Source organism: Gordionus sp. m RMFG-2023, chromosome 2 (genome assembly GCF_954871325.1).
Source record: "Gordionus sp. m RMFG-2023 chromosome 2, tfGorSpeb1-WG-v2, whole genome shotgun sequence".
NCBI classification, from domain to species: Eukaryota; Metazoa; Nematomorpha; class Gordioida; order Chordodea; family Parachordodidae; genus Gordionus; species Gordionus sp. m RMFG-2023.
In genome coordinates, this window is record NC_088776.1 from 19,542,024 (window position 1) to 19,567,356 (window position 25,333).

Consider the following 25,333-nt stretch of genomic DNA (forward strand, 5'->3'; position numbering starts at 1 on the left):
CCAGTTTAAGTCATAAAATGAAATTAAAAAATCTAGACTGAGCCAAAAAATTTAATAGGGGGTCTGGAGATGCGGGAAAATTTAAATTAGACCTCTGCAGACTTTAATAGATACATAATTTTCTATTTTTCGGGTTAAAATTAAAAGCAATACTTTATTAGGTCTATAATTTCTTAAAATCTGGAGGAATGTTCCACAATTATTTATATAAATATGATAAAACAAGTAACTATATTTAAAATATTAAATACTGGGTCAAAAAATTATATACAAAACACATTAAATAAAATATAAAATTTTTGGTCATAAGAATGATATTTTTAGTTCTATAATTCTAAAAGATATTAATATATTGCAGCAGATTGCACTTCAGATTTTCTTGGATCTGAGGTTGCCCACAATGTATCCTTTATTTTCATGATAGGAATGACAGAGTTGAGCCCTTCGGGAACTTTAAATATATTGTGATTCTTGGCGCTTAATTCTTGAATCATTTTATCTGGGAAATGTTCTATTTATAAAAAAAATAAATTAGTCTTATTTAAATAGTTTGTGAAATATTAGTAAATGGTAAATTATTCATTTCAAAAAAATTAAATAGACTAAAAAGCCCATCAAGTCTACCACAAATTTATTCTGCATATGTAAATGTTCTAAAAACTTCACAATTATTTGCTAAAAAAATTGATATTTTTAAAAAACGCAATAATTGTCATATATTACCTTCAACATCAACCCTATTAGTGTCAAGATTCATGTAGATTCTAGGTCTAGCAATAGCCTGAGGTAAAGTATCCCCTAACGCTAGCAAGTTGAGCAAGACTTGAGCTACCCCACTAATTATACGAGAACCGTTAGAACCCCCTATAACAAGCCGAAGACCACAAGGCTTATCTATTTCATAGATTATTGTGGGAACCATGTTTGATAAAGGTCTCTTGCCCGCACGGGGTGCATTCGGTAACTAAAGTATTTAAAATTTAATGCTGTCTTTTTTTTTAATACCAAAAATTATAGGTTTTCACTTTTTTATTTAGTAATCTGAAAACAAGCGATATACATTTTTTATTTTATTAATAAGTTTGAACTAAATGATTAATTTTGTAATAGTTAAAGGCTTCATCAACTAAAGATTTAAAATAAAATATTAAAGTGAACAAAAAATCTAACAATCGATAAAAAAATTTAAATTATTGCTAAACTACCCTTCGAATCAAATATTTGAAAAAATCGATTTCTGAAATATAAATTGTCTAATAATATTAACCGAAACCACATAATAAATAACACCTAATTGCCCATTCGAGCTATTATAAAATAAATATGAGGATTATGAGATTTTAAAATCTAACTAGTTTGCCATTCTTCTCGGGTGGAGAAGTAAAATCGTTCATTTCGTCATTCAACAGGATGCCGTGTTTGGTTATTATTTTTGACCCAAAAATATTATTCAAAGTACTTTTTATTTATTTTTAAATGAAAAATATAAATTATTCTATCAAATTATTTGTTAAATCAGTTTGATATTTAAAAAAACGCAGTGACAAATCAATACTCCTCAGTAATGCTGTAAACATTTCTAAAAAAATCGTAGGCGTTCAACGTTCACCGATGAAAATCGAACGCGATCACGTTCAACCTTCACCTTCAAAAATGGAACCGTTCGTTCAAACTATGAATTAATTTTTATTTTAAATTTCATTTAATATAAATAAATGCCATTTATTTTTTAACACAATATATTAGCCATGTTTAAAATTAATAGTTTTAAGAATATTATTTATTAAAAAAAATTTCTTATTAATTTTTAAATTAATAAAACTTTTATATATCATAAAATGTAATTATTTATAAAATATATAAATTTATAATACTTTAAATTGTGTTTAACTAATAAATAAAACCTTTGATAAAAACAAATTTTAAATAATCACACTAAAAAAAAAAATTATGAAAGATATTAACTATTTTATATTCATGTATATATATTTAATGATTTTTACTTTATAAAATCTATTATAAAATGATAATAATTTAATAAGTCTATGAAATACAACAATCTAAAATAAATTTTTAACAGGATACTTATGGCTATATTCCATAAAATAATAAATATAACAATCAAGTATCAGCTACTATTCAAATTAAACAACCAATGACCGAGAAAAAGTATCTCTTTAAATTAGAACTTTATGAATATTATATTTTTTAAACATATTTTACATTTGGTAAGGATAGAATTAATTTATTAGATATATGATGTTACTGTTTTTATTGGACATGATGGTAATGTTAATCCAGAATTAGATGATGATAATGAAATAACAAAAGCCATGTTAACATTAATCTATAAATAATATTCAAGATAATAAACTATAATAAAAGACAGATATAATCTTGTGATAAAGAAAATTAGTATATATTTTTTTTCAAAAGAATAAAAATAAAAACATTTTCTAAAATTGAAAAAACATAAAAATCAAACGTGTTCATCAAGGAACGCGTTCGCGTTCAAAGTTTGTCAAAAATAAATAGAACGTCGTTTATATTTTTTTTCATAAAAACGAACTTAGTTCACGAATGCGTTCGTTTACAACATTACTCCTCAGTATATCAATATGACAAATTTTTTAAAGGCCTAATTTTAGGGTGATTATATCGAGAAAAATAACGCTAATAGGAATTCATATATATCTTTCCAGAGTTTTTCCTAAAGTTTTGGGTCTCATTTATCAATTAATAATTATCTAAGCCAAAAGGAAAATTATGTATATAACCTAGTAACGGATACCATAAGTTCGTCATCATCTATTACACTTACGTGAGCCGTCCCCACTTTATTTATGGAATTGATAGGGGGTATATTATAATGTCCGCTGGAAAAATCGAAAGTCGTATCATTAGATATAGAATGAACGATGGCTCTTAGATCGGGGTATGAGTAAGGTTTATCGGAAGAGAACTGATAGTGTAGGTTATTTGATAAGGAATCGTCATTAGTTCCCATTGATTCATAAGTATAGTTGTATGACTATAAGAATATTTTTTAAATAATTATTATGGGTAATTACAAAATGAATCATTTTTCATCTTTTAGTTCATTACAAATCATTTGACAAATATGAAACAAAATTTGAAAGGTGTTTTTATGGATCTATATCTCAATCAGATGGTGGTATATACAAGGAAACCAAACCAGTTCGGATCATGAATTAATTATAAATGGTTCTGTAAACATTTCTAAAAAAATCGAATGCGTTCAACGTTCATAGTCAAAAATTGCAAATCCCCACAGGAATTAAATTTTTTAGCTGATTAGCAACTATTTCCGAATCCTGTCAAATTTATTAATTAAAGTATTTGGCTATAAAAAATATATAATTTTTATCAAAATACTTTAGATTTATTAATATTCTTATAAATATCTAAATACTAATAATAATTTATCAAGAATATTTTAAATTTCTGCTAAATACATAAGAATATGTTAAAAGTTACTTTTGAAACATAACTAGTTACAGTTACTAGTTACATTGGCAAAAACATAACTAGTTACAGTTACTTGTTACATTTTTACAAAAGTAACTAGTTATTAGTTACAATTATTTTCAAAAGTAGCTAGTTACTTACTTTATACATCATTCATATGCGCATTATTTATTTATTGAATGCATTTATTTAATATAAAAAAAATTAGGATAAACAAAGTATAATCAGTTATTTAAAATAATATACAATTTATTTATATAAAAAAATATCGCAAAATTGAATATTTACATCGAATATAAAAATATATATTTGCATTGAAAAAAAAACATTTATTTTTCATAAAAATTAGAATCTAATAAATGTTTATTTGCTTTTAACAACAAATTAATTTCAAAGTTATTATCTAGTAGACGTGCTCGTTTATCTCCAAAAATGAGCTTACCTAGACTGAACAAGCGCTCTACGGGAGCACTTGATGTTAGAACAACATTATATTTAATAAAGAGTAATTTTAACTTTGGAAAATCGTTATATAAAGAAAAAGTGTTGTTATTAGATTTGATAAAGTAGAATATTTTGGCGCTTTAGGTCAAAAAATCCAACTACATCAAGTGATGTTGGTTTTGAGCCTGATTCATTCGTCTGGGATTCACTTTGAGGTATTAAAGTATTTATTAAATTTAAAATTTCCTCCTTTTTTGCTTTATTCCTTTCTTGCCTAATCCAAGGCCAGTCAGTTTTAAATAAGGGGTGAAGAATTGCAGCAATGATGTTGTCATTATCATAAAGATTATTAAACCTATAACATGATATTTTTGTTAGACTTGGTTCTTGTAAGTAATGATTAATAATTTAATATTAAATTCTAAAATAATCTGTCTTTGTTTTTCCTTATACTAAATTAAATTTTTTTTTATTACGTATGATATGAAGTTCCAATGCTTGTTACTTGACGGAAAAAAATATATTGTGCTACATTTGTAAATAAATATAATATTAAAATTTATTAAATTACTTGAATTTGCTTACAAAATTATGAAGCCCAGTAGCAATGTAACAATTTAAGAAAAGAAAATCAATTTGAACGGGAAATTATAACAATCAGACATTTTCACAAAATTTTAAATTAATAAATTTAATTTAAAAAATAAATTTAATTTAAAATTAATTTATCACAACATATTGAAAATAAAATTAATTATTTGAATATAACTTTAAAAGTAACTAGTTACTTTTGGCAGTTACATTTCAAAAATTATAACTAGTTACAATTTTAAAAATATAACTAGTTACAATTTTAAAAATAAAACTAGTTACAATTATTTTTTAGCCAAAATGTAACTAGTTACTATAGTCTAGGAATCGATAGGATATTTTATTTAAAGTCATTGCCTTAGTTTTACAAATTTTACTAGACAGATATCAATATGGTGTCAATAGCGTCTCCAGCTGATTTGCATTGATACATACTTTTATGAATGAATCGTCGGTCTAGGTATTATTATATGTTATTGGATGTAAACTTTTAACAAATAATTTTTTTAAGTCTAGAAAATTAAAATGGCTATCTTGATTAAAATTTTATTTAATTTGCTAATTAGTTTATACAAAAAAATTGGAAAAATCTTTTGGTCTTATGATTTCCTTCTTCTATGTACTCAGCAATTATAATGATTCTCAAGGTCCCTGTATACAAGAACTTTCTTCCAGTTGGTAAAACCCGTTTTGGTATAGATTTGATTCACCACTCTTTAAGTTATAGATTTTACTTAAAAGGCAAAGAACTGCATCAGTTTCAATTATTTATTCAACCTATAGTGCCTAAAAAACTCTTCTTTCATTATTACTAACAGTCTTTTACCATTATTGTTGTTAAAAAGCCCGAATTGGGTCGATTTTTTAAAACGACTCGATTAGGATTTTAGCCAAAATAATATTATGTAAGCTTCGTTATTTGGCAAATAGATGTTCAAACCTTTCTGCTATCTATGAGCAAAATCTCCAGACTTACATAATATTATTTTGGTTATAACTTTGATCTAGCCGTTTTTTAAATCGACCCAAAATGGACTTTTTAACACCACTATATGTTGGCCTATTTGGTGATGCCTAATTTAAATTAGTTGTAAAATATTTTCAATAAGAATTACTTAAAAATCTAACCTATTCATTTTGTTATTGCAAGCTTAAGCTCATTTTCCTTATTCTGAATCTTGGCATCTTGATCATTTTCGCTCTTCCACCAAATTAACTACATTTACATTTTCTTATTCCTCATTACAATATGAGGTGCGTTGACGATATTAGGTATTTCGGAATGAATAGTATTTTAAACCGATAGTGGTTTGAACAACAGTTATTTCTCTCTGATTACATACTTATTTTTAAAAAATTTAACAAAAAATGTTAAGGAAAATAAAATAAAAAAAAACCTTCTTTTTTTGAGGGAATGGGGGGGGGGCAGTTAAAATTTTTTGGGAAATAGGTCTAGAATCAGGCCTGTCGAGCAATATTATTATCAGCGCTAAGGATAATTCAATTTGTAAGCCATAACACTAATAATAAAAATTTGGTACCTGAAAAAGCTCATACTCATCCATCAAATATTGATGAACTAGCAGAAAGTTTCTAACATGAAGCGATGTGCAGACTCAAAACCTCTTCAAATTTATGAGGAAGTTGTAAAACTAGACCAAAGCGTTCAGTCACGCATGTTATCGGAAAAGTCAAAGGTAAAGCATACCAATTCAAAACGTGAGAATTTGCAAGACCTCATTAAATTTGATGGTTTGAAATTATTATTAAAACTATTACATATAATATCTTATAAATGTTTTAAAAAAAATTATATAAACCTAAAAAAACAAGTTCCTAAAAAAGAACAATAGTTAAATTTAAAAATATGATATGCATGTTCTGCCTAAGGAATAGGAATTCCCTACAAATATTTGCGATTTAATTTTTGTGATCTAAATTATTTAACTGTACATTTGGTAGACGTTGCTATTGGTAAGAATATACTTTTAAATTTGTTTATTTTTTTAGTCTCTGCTTGAGTAAGCAGGTTGCTATTATTATTAGTGGGGAAAAATGAGGCATATGTATAATCCCCAATAAAGGATTTGCCCATCGGGGGATAGTGGTCAGACCATCAGGCCATTATCTGTTGAGAGGTTTCAGGGTCCTAGAATAATAGATATGCGAGCCTTTTTATTGATAGGGGGCTTAATAATTTGTTTATTGAAGAGTGACGTTAATGTCAACCTTCTTTTGATGCAATTGAGGTCCTAAAGTCACTTTTAGTTGTTCAATAGTTAAGAAATTCCATAGATTTTTGATGAGCAGAGTTTCCAGCCATTTGTGGCCTCCGATTTTATGTTGGTTTTGAAAGAGTTGAATGTCCTCAAAAGATGAAGATGAATTTGTAGAAGATTTTGATATTGGGGTGAAAAAATGTTTCCTTGGATCGCTATTGTGGGAAAGGTGTATCAGGAGAGACACTGTCTTGGCATATTCTCGAAAGCGACGAGACACTGTCTTGGCATTCTCGGAAGCGACCTAGTTCACCCTCATCATTGCATGAACTGTAACCTCCTAGTAAATGCCAAGGGAATGCATGACCTCAATTGCATCAAAAGCCAATGTCGACATCAATGTCACTCTTCAATAAACAAATTATCAAGACTCTTATTAAAAAAGGCTCATATACCTAATATTCTAGAACCCTGCAACCTCTCAACAGATGAGACCTAAGATCCGGCGGTCTTACACTATCCCCTGGCCAATGAGCAGATCCCTTATTTGGAAATATACATGTGTCTTATTCTTCCCTATCAATATTAATAGTAACCTGCTTATTCAAGCAAAGACTAAAAAAATAAACAAATACAAAAGCCTCAGCAATGTTATATTCTCACTAATAGCAACGTCTACCAATGGACAGTTCGATCTAATAACTTTTAGTTTGGATATAATAGTATTTTTAAATTACATATTATAGGAGATTGGACAAAAGGATAATCATGTTTGTAACGAACGAACTCAAATACCACAGCCTGGTATATGAATGGAAATTATTCCATGTCAAAATTATTTGTTCAATTATATGCCATTCGAGTATCTATAAACGCTATTTTTATCACAGCTGTTTATTGTGTGCTCCAAAAAAATGCAAAACACGTGTGATAAAGTATTCGAAATAATTTTCTTAGGAAAGAGAATTCCCTAATCCATTATTTATGCATGGATTTTAAAAAGTCTGCTATGAGTGCGGTTAAAATTATTATTGGTATGTTTATTAATATTTTTATTTTGTTTAAATAGGGGAGCATACCGTAATGCATTTTTTTAAAAGAAAACTAAAATATAAAAAGGACATTTTTTGGAAAATTGAAATTGAAACATAGCCATTTATAAAGTATTATTGATTTAAAAGCCAGTTTTATAGTAAAGAAGAAACACATACATTTTATTTTATATCATCATGTAGCAATTCAATAAAATTATCAATGAACTCACTACATCGGAAGTAGGATCACCGAGCAAGTGTGCGTGAGCTTGACTAAACTTAAGCGCTTCTACCAGCCAATGGTAATAGAGCGCCGTATAAGTTGCAGGAAGGTTCTTGAAATATTTATTTTTCACTCTTTCATAACCAGGTGTTTCGATAATTTTTTCGCTTATGAATCGCCTAGATTTTCCAACTTTTTTCTTTTCCCCGGAATCTGCAAATGAATCAAAATAAGACACCAAATCTTCGGGTGAACTCCCATCTTTTTCTTGCATATTTATGATAACTTTTTTAAGGGAAGGATATTTCTGGGTAAGGCTATCAAAGAATTGTACATCTAGATCGGAAATGCCGTTACTAACTCTATAATAAAGGAATAGGAAAAACGGAAGGTGAGAAAACAAATGGATTTATCAAAACCTAATCAAAAGGAACTTTTTTTATTCGCAAAAAAGAAATGCCAATAATTAAGTCCTAACTTTACAGCACTGAAAAATATAAATTATTTTGCCAAATATCATGAAAAATAATATTCAAGGAAGTATAAAGTAAATGTACTTTTTAATTTTTTCTTCACTAATTTCTTCGTTATGAAAGCCATCTATATCGGAATAAGAAGTCAATCGAGATAAACCCAGTTTTTCTATGATCTGAAGAATAAGAGCCAAAACTGGGCCGGAAGCTGGTAAAGGAAATGTTAAGGCTCTATATCTCCCTTTCATGAGATTGAAACTATAAGGGCGTCTAAGCACAGGTTGAAACGTATACAGGTCTTCCAAAGTGAGTAAGCCTCCTTTGGCTTGAACCTTTCGTTATTAATATTTATTGTATAAGAAATATATTATTACTAATTGGGTAAATAAAACAACACGTGATTTAACATTAGATTGTTAATAACAATATGGCTAGGATTAAATCAATAATATGTCAATTTCATAATGCAAATAATGATAGTCACGTGTCCCTTAATTTTACTCATTACCAATGAAAATTGCTTTCATTTAAATTTATACTTGAAATGGATTTAAATAATTAAAAGATAATAAAAATTCATTATTCGTAAAAGGGATCATTAATTTTAAAAAAGGAAATAATAGTGAAAAATACCATCTTAATATAAATAAGACCGATTTTTTATGGAATTCCTAACCCACCTAGAGCCTGATAAAAAAAGGATTTTATAATAATTTTACCAATTTCATATTGACACATAAAATATAATTGTAAATTGTGTAAGAATTGGAAATCCTGAATTCGATGTATAAAAAAATATATTAAAGGTTATGCTTATAAAATGACAAAACGGTTTGGTTAAAAAAATGTCGCCAAATGAGATCGGCACTAGAGGTCTGCAATTGGGCGTATTATTGCCAATAAGCCCGTCCAATTGTTTTTAATTTTTTAACCTGCCCGCCTGCCCATAGTTTTTTAAAATTTTTTTGCCCTACCACCCATAGTTATTTATAAAATTTACATTCTCGTTAGTCCACTTAAAAATTTTGGTTTAAACAACACACCAGCCCAGTGTTTAAAAAATATTTTAATGGCTTGCCTGGCTCTTTATTTAGTTGATGTATTCTTAATTAAACTCATAAAATATGCAATATTAAATAAAAAAAATGATTTTTACATTTCGGAAATTTAAAATTAACTCACATTGTTTTAAAAATATTTTTAACCTACCCGCCTGATGTTTAAAACATTTTAGCCCGTGAGCGGAGGGGCTGAAAACCCACCATTTGCAGACCTCGATTCGGTACAGTTCTATTTATTTTTTTTGTAATTTATCAAGCAAGTATATAGTTAATTTTGCACGCCACTGCGCCAAAATCAATATTAATGTAAGGTGTCATATCAATAATTTTTTTGAATACGTTTAATTAATCAATACAAATCAGAGACCTGCAAGCTCGTTATACAAGACGAGTCGCATTAAAAAAAATTTTAAAAAATGCCCGGGTGGTGCTTTATATTTCAAATCGCCATTATTACCAAAGAAAATTAAAAATAATTAGTATATATTTTTAAAAAATCCGGACTAGGCCAAAAACTTTTTGAAAAATCCGGGGCGAGCTGGGCTGGCCGTGCAGATGGTATCCCCGGGTCTCTGATATAAAAAATAATAAAACTTATATATTTTTTTAAATAATTCCTATTCAGATAAGTATTTTTGATACACTTGTAGCTTAGAAAAATCACTGAAGAGATTGATCCTAAAGGTGGTGTGTTCATTTTTATTATAAAAATAAAATAATAATATGAAAATACCAGTATATTAAAATAAAATTTTTTATTGAAAGCATAAATTATAAATTTTTGAATATTATATTATCAATGCTGTAAACATTTCTAAAAAAAACGAAATGAATAAATTTTTTTAAAAAAATTTAATTTAATTTATAAATACTAGTGCTGTAAATGTTACTTAAAAAAATAAACGCGTTACTCGTTACGTCTGAAAAAAGTAACGCATTACTGTTACTCGTTACCTTGTGGAAAAAGGAATGCGCGTTACTGACTATTCAAAAAAGTAAAGAGTTACTCGTTACTTAAAAAATTATATATTATTTATAAAAAAAATTTTTTCCCTATATCTATATAAATAAAATTATGCAAAAAAGAATATATATTAAGATATCTTATTATAATAATTTATTTTATATATAATTTGGAAATAAAATAATACAAAAATATGTTATAAGATAAGATATTTTTGTAATAATTTTTATTTAATTTAGCAACAATCGATTTTAAATTTTGATCGATAAACAAGAGTGCTTAGTGCTAAAGACACGTTCAAATGGTGCAAAGGTATTGGATAAATTAAATTTAAACTGGGGGAATTTATTAAATATTAAAAATAATCTTTATTTTGAAAAAAACTTAGTTGATCGTCAAATGGATCTTCAGTAGATCATTATCCGATTTCTTAAAAATTTTTTTGAAAATAATCTGAACATGTGTTTTTTTAAGGAATCAAGTCTGGCTTTTCTTTGTCAAGATTTTTTCTCAAACAAAAAGTTTCCTTCTGTCACTGGCATCTAGTTGACGAGAGCCAATCTCATTTAAATAGTGGGTTAATTATTGATGATAATATATATTCAATTGGAACAAAATATTATCAAAATACAAATTGTGAACAATACTGTAACTGTATACCTTTTGTCATTGTTTTGCAGAATTGAATTAATAAGTGACTTACAAAATGAAATTATTTAAAGCCATATTTAAATATTATAATAGTTATCGTGGGAGTGAGATTTCCCAAATGCATTTTTTCTTATCTCTCTAAAATCGAAAGAGTCGTAGGAACAGATTCCAAAACCTATAAAATCATATATATAGGCATAGAATATTCATCTATGAACGACTTGTCATTATCTGAAATCTCTAATTTAGATTTATCACAAGATTCGTCAAATTTATGGCCGTTCTCCATAGAAAGAATTCCATGTTAAAACCAGTTTCAGATATCCCATTTTTTCCTTAAAAATGGTTGCACAGTTTAGAGGATGCCCATGTTTATTCCACAATTAAGGTTAAAATAGAGTTTGGACTCAATTTCCACTTACAAATTGTAAACTTAGTACCCTTAATTTTTTTCATTGTTATAAAAAGTGTTTCTTATTAAAGCCAAAGCAGGCTTTAATCATCTTCATCTAAAGAAAATGTACAATTGACATAATATTCTTTATAAAATAAATTAAATATTAATAAGAATATAAATTTATATACATTTATTGATTCATATAAATTAGATTAACAATCTTGACTGAAAATTTAATAACAAAAATTTAAAATAAAAATGAAGGAATTTGGTGGTTGATGTGAATTAATAACTCGACTTAATTATTTATAAAATTTAAAAAATATATTAAAGTAATTTTATAATACAATAAAATATCTTTTCCCATATTTTTTAAGGATTTGAAGTAACGAGTAACGTTTTGTGTTACCGTTACTCATAAAACGTGTTGCCTCTAGAAGAGGGCAACGAATGGCTTTCTTTTTCTTCAAAAAAGGTAACGCAGTTTGTGACGACATTACTTTAGAGCACTAATAAATACGATATATTTGTAACAAAATATATATTAGCCATGTTTAAAATAATTAGTTTTAAGTGAATAACTAATTATTTTTATTTTTTTAAAAAAATTTCTTATTAATTTTTAAGATATGAAAACTTTTATATACCATATTAAATTTAATTATTTATAAAATATATAAATTCATAATACTTAAAAAGTGTTCAACTATTAAAATATGAAAACCTTGATAAAAACTAAGATATAATAAAGTAATTTAATAATTTACACTAAAAATAAATAAATTCTAAAAGTATTCTATATATCTATGTATATAATATTTAATGATTTTTACTTTATTATTATAATATTTATAATGATTTAATAATGGAATACAACAAAATAAATTATTAACAGGATACATATAATTATATTATATAAAATAAATATTACAATCAAGTATCTCTTTAAATTAGAACTTGAAGATTTTAAAACTGATATTATATTTTTTGGACACATTTTACATTTGATAAGGATAGAATTAGTTTATTGAAGATATGATATAGTAAAGTATTTATCACTTTTGGGCCATGGTAATATTAATTATTCCGCATTAGATAAAATGATGAAATAACAGCATCTTACGCTAATCTAATAAATATAAATAATAATATTCAAATAAATATACTATACTATAAGACAAAAATAGTGGCTGGCTATAATTCTTTTTCCATAATTTGGATTAATATTTTTTATTTTCAAATGAATAAATAAAATTTTCTAAAATTGAACGAGTGTAAAAACAAACGCGTTCGTTAAAAAAGGGAGTTCATTTTCAAGTTTCGTCAAAAATAAAAGGAACGACATTTTTTAAAAAAACGAAGTTCACAAACGCGTTCATTTACAGCATTAATTATCAATGATAGTGTTATAAATCGTGTATAAAAATTATTTTATATAAATTTGATGCATATAACTCATAAGAATGGTACCTTTCGCTAGGTGTGCTAGGTGACTGGGAGTGGGACACAGAATTTCGCAAAAGTTAAATTTCCCTTTCTACTTAATGATCAAAAAGTTTAATCGAGGTCAATAAAAATTCTCTGAAATATTTTAAAAAAGGGTGAAAATTATCAATAGGTGTATTTTAAAAGAATTTCGAAATTCTTTTTGGGGTAATATTAGAAACACAGTTGATAATAAATGATAAAAATTATCCCGAAATTTTAGGAAAATATGTTTAAATAACTGACCCTATTGATTTTTTTAGCGATCGGCAAGGTGATAATATAAAAGTACATTTTATTTTAATAGTTATCTATTATTTCAAAAATTATTTAAGTATTACAGAATTTTCAATTCATAAAATGGAAACATTCATAAAAAAAGGAAAAGATCTAAAGAAGGAAAGGTCAGATCAAATGGGAAGAACTTTAATCTAAAGAAGGAAAGGTATGATCAAATGGGAAGAGATCCGATCAAAAGAGGGAAAGAACCAAACTCTAAAAAACAGTTCAGATTAAAAAAGGAAACGTATCAATCAAAAAAGGAAAATCGTTTATTTATTTAATATATTTTTTTAAATTTATCATTTTATATCATCCTGATATTTTGGTATTTTATTTTTGGTTATTTTAAATTATCGTGCTTATTTTTTTCTAACATTTTGTGTTACTTTAATTTCATGTTCTTATTAAAATATTCTTGCCACCTTTTCTCAATTTTTTTCCCTTTGAATTATTATTCTTCTTTAAAATATTTCATTATTTCCCTAACCATGTTTCTTCAATTCTCTTTTTTTACCCCATTTTCATTCTTTATGCCTTTTTTATCTATAAACAATTTTCGGTCTTTTTTTCTCCTTATTTTAATTTTTAAAGTTTTTATAAATACATTTTCTATAAAATTCAAATTTTTGGGAAAAAGAATTATATAAAAATAAAAATTAAAGAAAAGATGAATAAATAAAATAAAAAAGATAAAAAAAGGCTAGAAAAAAGTAGGAAAAATAATAATAAACAAAATTGGAAAAAGTCAAATAAATGACATTTCAGAATGATTTAAAATCACAAAAATAAGTTATATATACAATTTTAATTTTTAAAAATATAATTGAACACTTTACATTTTTAATCGGAACTTAGGACTTTTTCTTTTTTATAAAATGGAAACCTTGTTAAGTCATTATCAAACCTGGATTCAAAAACTGAATGCCTCAGTAGAAAAAATGTATACGGTAAAATCTTTAAATATTAGTAAAATGAAAGCTAAGAGTAAATAAAAATAATAGCAAAAAGGAACAAGAATTCTTCATTCTTTGTAAACGTAACCCGCAAGATAAAGATCTTCTAGATTTTTGGAAAGTATATAGGATGGAATTTCATCTTACAATGTTAGCTTGTCAAAATTTTTATTTCCTACAACTAGCAAACCCAGCAAAAGGGTTGTAACCATCGTCGCGTTGAATTTCGCGAGATCAACATTATGTCTGTCTATCAGATTTAAATAAAATTCTATAATTGAACTTGAATTTACAATAGTGTCTCCATATTATCTTGGTTTCAACCAATAATTTTGCCATTTTTTAAAATTTGCAATGGCGAACGATAAAAAAAATATTTTCATTAATTTATTTTGAACTGGATTTCTTATTTTTATAAAAAGTTGAGATGAGATTAATAATAATATTTACAAACATTATTAATATGGAGAATGGATGGGTTTACCAATGGGTAGCGACATATATAAAGGCTGACAAAATATTATTTTTAAATCGTGAAAGTATCATCGAACCCAAACACTTATCAAATAATAAATATATTTAATTTACCACTTTAACTATTTCGGCGGCTAAAGGACCTTGATATAGGGCCTCAGGACCGTGATTGGCTATAAGTCTAAGAGAATTTGCCAATCTCAGATTGGTAGTCGTTTCACCAACCTTTACGAACCTATATTGTTTCGGCGAGGTGTAGTTTAAACTAATTTTCTTGACGTAAATTTCGGCGAGGAGAGGATAATGAGTCATCATTTTTAGAGGGGATTCGAATTTTTTATGTAGCGATTTAACTAAAAAAATTTTTTAAGATATCATAGTAAAAAAATTTGACAAAATAAAAACTCAAAAGTTCGTTTTTAAGGATTAGCAGCCAATTGATATGGTCCAAGGGGTAATATAGTTTATACGAAGTGGAAGGGATAACGATATATTTTTTTCCATTTAAAAATATTCAAACCTCATAAAAATATAAGGAATCAGAAACGGTATGCAAAATTTTTGGAGCCCAAAAAATTTTTGGCCCATTCTTCTTCTGACCTAGTAGAATGATCAGTAAAAAACTGGTTATAAATTACATGAATTAACAATAATCAGGGACTTCTACCTACCCCCTAATATAATGACGATTTGACCCACCCCCCTTTTCAATGAAGATCTCGCGCCCTCCCACCTTCCACCGTGATAGAAGCCTTGACTATCATATGTATAAATTGTGCTGCTAATTAGAAATAGGATTATTTTAACAATAAAAATTAGATATAAAAATAATTACAAATGTATAGAAAATATTTTTTTTAAAAAATAACCAGTTGCTAGAGTCATAATATACCCGTTTTCGGCTAAATTGATAGCAGGCTCAATCAATACTCTCCATTGAAGTCTAAAAATTAGCGTTATAAAATTAAACAATGTTTTATTATATGAAATATTGTCGATTTATTAATTATATGGTTCTAACTTCAATTTAATTTACAGGAATGCGATTATAAAAATAAACATGCATGCCATCTAGTTAACATTATTACGTTTTATTTTATAATAAATATAAATTATATCAATAATTGGGAAATATATAATGAAGCTTTTAATATTCATCTACTACTCATATTTTCAAAACAATTTAAAAAAATTTCAAAATAAAAACCTTAAAAATTAAATGGTGTAAACATTTTGATATCAGAGTTGTTTAAAGATTTTGATAAATATCAGGTTATTTTTAGATATTTATAATTTCTCCTCATAAATATGAGTGAAAAGAATCTAGACCTGTTCGCCGAAGCCTCAATTGGCGGCGGCCGCAGCATACTATTTTTAAAAATTTTGAATAAATTTAATTTATAATTTCAATGTATTACATTATTTTAACGTTGCAGGAATACAAAAAACCTTCCTAGCTAAATTAGCAATCTTAGGAAATACCAGTCTGTTTTTTCCAAAATGTTAGTGCATCCTCTTCTGGTATACTATGTTGGCTGAGCAAAATATGACATTCTTGCTCTATATTGCTAATGCTGTTATAATCGTTGCATAAAACGGAATGTTTACAAGCTATTTTCGCGATATATAAACTGGATATTTGCCCATTATCTACAACTTGAATCTCAGTCTGTTCATTTCTATCATGTTCTAAAAGTTTTAAATGTTTAATTAAAAATTGCAATGATGTTCTAGAATTCGAATTTATATACTCTGAAACAATTTTAAGATCTTGAAATCTCGGATCAAGTAATGTCGCTAATATCTAATGTTTAAAATATAATTTTATTAATAAAAATATTATATAAAATAAATAAGTTTGGTAATTGGAAACTAATGGTTAGCTTTTTTTTGAATATTTTTTTTAGGCAAATGATATCTGAGCGATCAGATTTATTGATTTGTATATGTGTTTCTATTTCACTGAGAAATAATAATCTTAAATTTATTGTTAATCCATTTTAGAAGGGAAGAAATTCCACAGACTCTCTGTGGATTTAATAATGTGTAAAGTTCGCTAATTATATCCATTCATTATTAAAAGGTTTTGAATATTGTTTTCGTATTTTAATTAGAACATTATTTATAGGAATATTGAACACTATGGACACTTTCTAGCAAATGTTGTGCCATTAAGTAAGGCGTGCAATGCAATTTATATTATCAGCCTCACCAGAGATATGAAAATGTTCATCAAGATATCGATTCAGAATCATCGATATCCAAAATATGGCCTGTCTCATAAATTGATTGCAGGCATTTAAAATTCAATTTCACATTCCAATCATCTACTCGATATCTGAAAACTGAAATGACTTCTCTAATTTTTTTAATCAGAATATTAATTCTAGCAACTTTTTTTATTCCATCAACTGTAACTAAATTATGAAGTCTATGCTCTAAGCATAAATTATGCTCATAATCTCCCAATCTGAAGCTTCTTTTGGCATTCGCATCGGTTACCATCTGTATTATTTGGTTTTTTAAATGAAATTCCTCATTTATATTGATCTTAGATAATATGGTTTCACAGTATGCTTTTGCGTCATGTTGTTGCCATTTAAATGATGAAGACTAAATATGATATAATTTCGATGCTTGAAATGATCTGTCCATAAAATTGATAGAACAGAATTTTGATCCAGAATCAATCATATTTAAAACATGCGCCTTTATAGATAAATAAACATAATCTAGTGCACCCCGATAATGGTTATCAAATCAGGCAATTCTGACGAGGAATCAACTATCATATTTCTATTTTTTTAGACAATTTATTTTTTATTTAATAATCATTTTATTTAAATTTCAAACTTTTAGAAAATCAGTTATTTCTTTATTGTTTATAGAATAAAATGGCATTAAATCTAAGCATCACATCAAAACATAATTTCACCCTTTAGATTTTATAATTTTATAAACATTGAAAAGATATTTAATCAAAATAATTAGAGCAAAAGAAACAAATTTTTGAACTTTCAAAATAAAGTTTTATATAATAAATCAGTTATATATTAAGTTTATACATTAAAAAGATACTTAATCAATTATAGTTGGCAATAAACAAACTAGGGTGGTTTAAAACGTGTATAAAAAATTTTGATATGTAATAATGTTTGTGTAATTTTGAAATATGATGTATGAATATGAATGTAAATGGTATACACTATTTTACTATATGCCAATAGAATACAATTCATATTTTAATTTTATTAATGTTAATATTAAAATTTAAATAATAATTGCATTCTACAAATTATGCACGCCATGCAGCCGCCATAAAAACAATCGGCTGCGAGCCTGTCCACGTCGCTCATCTCAATCGACGGCATTTCAGGCGTAAATATAATTGCCCTTTTCAATCTTTAATAAGTAGTTTATTTTTTTTTATATAGAAACATTTGTAATGCAAAAAACAGACACGATATTATAATTTTTTGTGAACAGAACCTGACCCCTATATCTAAACCGATATATTAGTTATAGTTGGGATCCCTAATAGAACAAATTATTCCTAATTCATGATGAAATGTATAATAATATATATTTATAAAAAAGTAAACAAAAATAATAATTACTTTCCATATAATTTATGCGCCAAATACATTCCTTTAACTTCACCTGGAACGCCTATAGAGGTGCCCTGCGTTAATGATTGAAATAATAAACTTGGTATATATTTTTAAAACAAAATTAGTTCTTTCATTTTTGTCTATTACTTATTGCCAATAAGCCGGTTCTATAAAAATTGAATCAAGCCGGATAAGAACCGCGATCAATTAGTTTTTAAATGTTATTCCGATCGGGTCCAAAGACCGGATCGTAGTTTCATTCAAAATATTACTTCTTTTTTTAAACTACATTTTTATATAATAATAATAAAATATTAACTTCATTAATAGAAGGATCACTAACGCTAAAGGGTAAAGTCTCTCGAAAATCTATAGCGTGAGATTCATTTGTTACATGAGAATATATCAACATAAAGCCTCCGCTAGAATTTAAAAAAAATTAAATGATTGGTTCTTCATTAAAAAAAAGGAAGATATTTACAGTGCTTACAAATTTAAGCGTTTTGCTGTAATTATCAAATAACGAACGTCCAAATTGGTAATCGTTTTTTATAACGATATAAAGGCAAAATAGATTATTTTTATTATTTTATGTTTTTTACATATTTATAAATTTTTTTTAAGAAAAACACAAAGGTAAACCTTGTGATCAATAGAGAAAAAAAACATATATGTTAATATACCAAAAAAAAGCAATAGATGTTTAAATAACGTTACTGACCACCCAAGATAGGCTACGGTTTAGATAAATATAATTAGGGTTTCCAAATATATAGACGATACTTTATAATATCATGTTAATAACCAGACTTCTAATGGCCTTAAAAAGAATAAACTATCTTCACCAAAAAAATATATATTTATTTTTCGATAACCCAAAACCTTTAACAAATCGAATCTAATTTTAATTAGAGATCGTACAAGGGGATAAAACCTTATATTTTGTTAAACATTTTTTTAAAAAAATAAGTCAATATAATGCTTTCAGGGATAGTTTTAATCAGGGTATTGAACCCAACAACAAACCGTTATAAATACTTTCTAATCGGTTTGTGACGCATAAAATATTTTTAAAAAGATTATTATTATAGGTTAAAAAATATACAAATAATCCACAATGAACGAACCGAATAAATCGATATGAATGTCCAACCCGGAAACTAACCCATTTTAAAAACTAAGAACTGGAAACGGTTCTGCTCCCTGGCTTTAAGCATACCAGCAAATTTAAATGTAATTCTCCAGATTAAATTAGTCCGGGTGGTGTTAAATGACCATTTCCTTGTTTAATCTGTTTTTTTATATTTCATTTATTATTTTCATTCTCTTTTCATAATGAGAAATTCATCATTTTTTATGTTATCTATAAGCATTGTTGTTAATTTTTTTTGGCTATTTCTTTAAACATTTGTTATTATTATTTCATTAATCACGAGTTCCGTTTACGAAAACTATAAAAAAAATTATTTAATAATATTAATATATATAGAAAAGTGCAAAAAAGTGATTTTAAAAAAGTGGAAATAGAACCTTGTATATGCGATGAGTGAGAAAAAGCTATTTTAGCTTAGCTATCTATCCCCGTCAGACTATATTTAACTAAAATATATTAATAAAACTTTCAATTTTAGTCTCAATAGTCATTTTAAAGGGTAATATTTCAGACTTTTAGCCATATGCTGTATTAGGAACATTATAACAAAAATTAATTCTTTTATTTTTAGCCTTTTTTCTAATTCCTATATTTGTTTCCACAAATGAGGTTACATAAATGAATGTTCTAATACAAGGTGTTAACTCCAGAAAGAATGTCATCACCGACCAATATATTTGGCATTATAGTTCAAAAAAAATTTTGTGCCATATAAGCTTGACGCATTTTGGATCATAAAATCTCCTATAATTTTATAATAATTAAACTAAAGGATATATTTGACAAAATTAATGTGTTTGAAGTTAATTCCAGATATTGATATATCAATTTATTTATAAAATAAGTGATATTTTTTTTGTCCCAAAAATCTTTTTATCATGTAGAAAGTAGGATCACATCTAGTCAATACATGACCAATAAAATTGTTAGATTCTTTTTTAAATTTATTTTTAATTTCAAATTCATATCCTTATAAAAATAAATTATGTATTTTATTATTTTTTTTAGCACATTTTTATTTCAATTATTTTAATTTTTTTTTAAATTATCACTTTGATTATATAAGAATGTTTTTAACTTATAAATATATTTTATTCTTAGCTTATCAACTGGGGCCAGGGGATCTATTTGCTATATTCAATCACTTATTAAAATTTCAAGTTTATATTCCTGAGCTGTTATATTATTAATGTGTCCACAATATATTCAAAAACTAAATGTAAAAAATGCTAAAAGTCCACTGGGAGCATGTTCAAAAATGATGATTACCACAACTTATTAAATATTCATTTAGATTATCTTCGTAATTTTTGTTGATTAGAATGACATTTTTTTTATAATTTTATTGCAACAATAGTTTTCTCTGACATCTGGTAGCCCATTATTCTTAAAATATAAGGCCCAACCCAATTTTTTTAAAAATAGGTCTGGCCCTACCCAATGCTATTTTATACATTCTATTTTATATTTTAATTACATAAACATAATACTTTTATTACTTTCATATTTATTTTAATGGACCTATAGGTTTTAAACCACCCTTTATACAATTTTGAAATAAGAACTCTCTCTAATAAACTTTAAAACTTTCAACAAAGAATGGGATTAAGGACAAACTATTCACATTACTAAATGCATTTAGAGAGTTTACAAAATTTATTTCCTCCAAAAAGGTATCAACAATTAATTTAGGTTAAGAGAAACAGAAACAAATATGCAAATCAATGAATCTGATAGTTCAGATATCAACAATGATCTGATAGAGCAGACATACTGTTATTAAACAGCTTGATTTAGCCAAAATAATATACAATGCCTGAAGATTACATTAATAGATATCAAAATGTTATTATATATGAACAAACTCTTTAGTATGTAATATTTTTTGACTAAAATATTATGTTGCCATTTTAAAATTCTATATAACAACAATAAACAGACATCATTAATGTATCTGATAGATCAGCCATCATCATAGAATCTGATAGATAATATATCATTTGTGTAAAATAAAATATGCAAAAAGCTTGATCATAGGGTTTAAAATTATTGAACTGCAAATAATTTATTTTATATAATAATTTTATATTTAAAATATTTTGAACATTCGATATTTACAACACTACTTAATACAAGATTTCAAAATCTTAAAATTCTTTCAGAATATTTAATTCCACAATGTATAATTAGACATTTAAAACTTATAGAGCATTTGCAGAGATTGAGAATCAAGTTAGTAATCTAGAACAAGAATGCCACATTTTACTTGTTATAATACTATAACAAAATATGATGTACTAACCTTTTGGGAAAGGCTAATAAAACTTTCTAGACTTGCTAATTTATCTTGGAATGTATTTTGTATGCCTGCAACTAGTACACTTAGTTAATGAATCCTTTCCATCTCCAATGTCAAAAGAACATCTCAATGGCCCATCAATCTCTATTAATATTTATTCACTATATTTATAATTTCACTAAATTCAACTTCTAATTTATTTATATTTCATCTGTCTGGAATTGGCTCCACTAGACATTTTCAAAATTTTTGAGTTAGAAGTGGATAATAACTTATTTATGCTCAATAAATGTAAAAATAAAAACTAGATTAAAAAATATTAATTTTTGCCAAAGTTAAATTGATCAATAACTTTTTCCTGTATTTTATTTTAAACTTTAATGTTGATTTTCTCATTTTAAACATTCAAAATTATTGAGTTAAAAGTGGATAATAACTTATTTATTTCCAATATATATATAAATAAAAACTAGGTTAAAAAATATTAATTTTTGCCAAAGTTATTGTCAAAATTAATCAATAACTTTTTCCTATACTTTATTTTAAATTTTAATGTTGATTTTCTCATTTTAAACATTTACGCAAGTGGAGCACTCCAATTCTTGACCGACAATTTTCTTACTTTATATGTTTATATTCCAAGTTTATACATTGATTTAATCAAAATAAATGAAAATTACAGATAAAAGTGCCCAAATAAATGATAAAAATATGGAATATTAAATTATAAATTAAATTTATTTTTAAATTATATAACACCACCAATGCCATTTATTAGGTGATGGCTAATTCAATGCACTGATGAAAAGTGTTAAAAACTGCAGCCACTGATTAGACTTTGGCACAGAGGTTTATTTTATTTATTTTAAAAAAAATAAAGTATTTTTATTTATTAGTATAGTGTATCAATTAATACTTTTATTTAACTTATTTGTCACATCATATTTATATACTAGATTAATTAGAATATGTAATTTTATAAAAATTTAAAAAATATATGCTATATAATATTTCTCTAAAATTAAATTTATCCAAAGTTATTTTTTTTTAAAAAAATATCAAAATTAGCATACATTTATAAATCTTACTATAATTATCTTTTAAATCATATACCAAGCAATTTTTAATGTACAAGATGAAGACTTTTTGTTTAAGAAACAAGAAAATTAAAGTGAAGTAATTTAAAATATAATCATAAGCATAATTATAAAATTATTTCTATTTATAAACCCTCCAATTCCAGAATGCCCACTATTAACCACACCTAAACAAAACATAGTTGCAATTGCAGCATCAACAGCAGTTCCTTTCTTTTTCATCTGTTCTACACCTATTTCAGAACATACTTTAACATCACTAGAGACTGCTCCATGAGATTGAACCTACAATATTTTATTAATTATTCTTTTTGTTAACAAAATTATGCAAGTAAAAAATAGGAAAAACAATTAAGTTTAAAAAAAATATTGCTAATTAAAATAAGTTATTAATTGATATATAAATAAAATAACTATCCAAATTACTTGATGTTTTCCTAATAAAATATTCGAAATTAATGCTACTGTGACTATTCCACTAAATGTGAGTATGCCAAAAATTATATAAAGTAAATTTTTAGGAAATTTATAAGAAGTTTTCTTTGAATCTAAAGGCAGATTTTCATTGTATCTCATAATTCTCTAAATTCCCGAATTTTTATTCATTGAAATATGCTAGAGCTGCATCAGTGTAACTATCTACGCTTTTTAAAAGCTTGTACTACACGACAACCATAAAGAGATTATAATACACATTTTTTTATTAATTATATAATACCATATATTTCTTCATATTATAACTCTAAATACTATTATTATAATTAACGTTTCCATCTTAAAAGTTTTATCATTTGGAATTCCTGGCCTTTCAGGAATTTTACATAAAAAAAAGTTAAGTATTTCCGTATTTAACATTCTTCTCATCATAGGTGTTGGATTTTCCCAAAAATATGTTAGACTCCCATCCTTCATTTATTTTAATCCCGATCAATGTATTTAAATAAAACATAATTTTTGAAAATAACAAAACAAAAAACAATTTATTAATAGGCGTAGCTACGGGTGGTAGTTATCGGGTTGAGACCCCCCTCCCACAGAGAAATTTTTTTTTAGATTATACGTTCAAAAGACTCAAAAGTTACTTTAAAAATAAATATTTTGAATATTTATATTTTTCTGGTTGATGTTTGTGGAAGGATATTATATTACTATTGAAATCATTCTGGATAGTATTATTATAAAGTCATTGAGAATAATTTATTAAATTATAATTACATATTATTGTTGCTTTATATTATCACTAATTAAAATGATCATTAATTCTAGAACTTTTATATTATAAGAAAAACAAATATGATTTTTAAGATAAACCCGGTCTAAGGCCGGGGAGGGCCGAAGTCCCTTTAAAGGTACATATATGTATGGGCCCCCTTTAAGGAAAATTCCTAGCTAAGCCACTGAATAACTATAATATTTAATATAATAAAATTTTTATTAATAAATGAAAATATTTTTATTTTATTTTGAAATATATGTAAATAATATAATGATTTAAATAAAAATTGTTGTTTAACTTATTAGGTTTCCAAAATATATGAATATATTATAAATGAAAGTTACATACTTCATTAACAATTTGATTACTGATTAACATTCAGATTAAAAAAGATGTAGATATCACAGTGTGTTCTTTATTTAAATTCTTTTCCATTATTCCCTTGAAAATATAGTTAGCTTCAGTTTTATAATCTATTGATTATAATATTTAACAAATTTTGATATTTTTTTTAAAAATCTGTGTGCATTAGTGAAGGTCACGGTCCGGTCTTTGGTCCTGACTGGACCGATACCCTCGGACCGGACCGGACCGGACCACGGTCCTTTAAAAAAGATCGATCCAGACCGTGATCCTAAATAAAAAGACCGGTCCAGGACCGGTCTTTTTATTTGTTTAAAAAACATATTTTTTTTAACCTAATTTAATTTGTTTTATCATTTTATTAAATATAAGAGTATTATATAAACAATATAAAATTAATTATGAATAATATAATAATTAATACAAATATTTAATTTAAATAAATGCTAATGTCTTTGTTTGTAGAACTTTCTTGGAAGGAATTAGAAGAGGGACTTAATGGAGGCGGTAGATCTATTCCATCCTTTAACCAAGAGCCCATATACATCAAAGCTTGTATTGTTTTGTTTGAAAGCCTATTCCTTTTTTTAGTGACAAGATCTCCTGCTTTTGAAAATATTTGTTCACAGGGGACAGATGTTGCTTGAATTGCTAAAAAATTTCTAGCTGCTAATGAGAGGACTGGGAATCTATATAATAAACTATATTGAGTATTTAAAAAATATAAAAGACCTTTCACTATTGGCTTTTCACCATATTAATATGTCATCCTTTAATGAAACAAGAGGTTCATTCAAATAGGTGTGAAGTTCTGATATATTTTCTTCAATGATTTCTGCCGATATATAATCCCC

General features: G+C 26.0%; 1 protein-coding gene across 2 annotated transcripts; it reads right to left on the reverse strand.

The window, feature by feature from the left end:
* Positions 1–146: 146 nt before the first annotated feature.
* On the reverse strand, positions 147–23,504 carry LOC135925509 (glutathione hydrolase 1 proenzyme-like). 2 transcript variants are annotated; one of them, XM_065460876.1, is made up of 12 exons: positions 23,327–23,504; positions 23,034–23,185; positions 18,671–18,773; positions 18,358–18,422; positions 15,610–15,683; positions 14,855–15,093; positions 8,558–8,805; positions 8,011–8,362; positions 2,778–3,031; positions 1,353–1,458; positions 724–964; positions 147–511 (listed from the first exon to the last, which is right to left on the reverse strand). In XM_065460876.1, the coding sequence occupies exons 1-12, from the start codon at positions 23,474–23,476 to the stop codon at positions 345–347; spliced, it is 2,151 nt and encodes a 716-aa protein (XP_065316948.1). In that variant the 5' UTR covers positions 23,477–23,504; the 3' UTR covers positions 147–344. The 2 variants fall into 2 exon arrangements, with proteins under 2 accessions (XP_065316948.1, XP_065316947.1); XM_065460875.1 differs by having other exon boundaries at positions 148–511; positions 8,008–8,362; positions 23,327–23,500.
* Positions 23,505–25,333: the final 1,829 nt, after the last annotated feature.

Coding starts and splice junctions, on each gene's coding strand:
- LOC135925509 (XM_065460875.1), bottom strand. CDS start 23,476: ATGAGATACAATGAAAATCTGCCTTTAGATTCAAAGAAAACTTCTTAT. Junction 15,094..15,609: donor TATTATGACTCTAGCAACTG/GTTATTTTTTAA, acceptor AAATTTTTTTAG/TTAAATCGCTACATAAAAAA. Junction 3,032..8,007: donor GTGATCCTACTTCCGATGTA/GTGAGTTCATTG, acceptor ATATTCTTATAG/TCATACAACTATACTTATGA.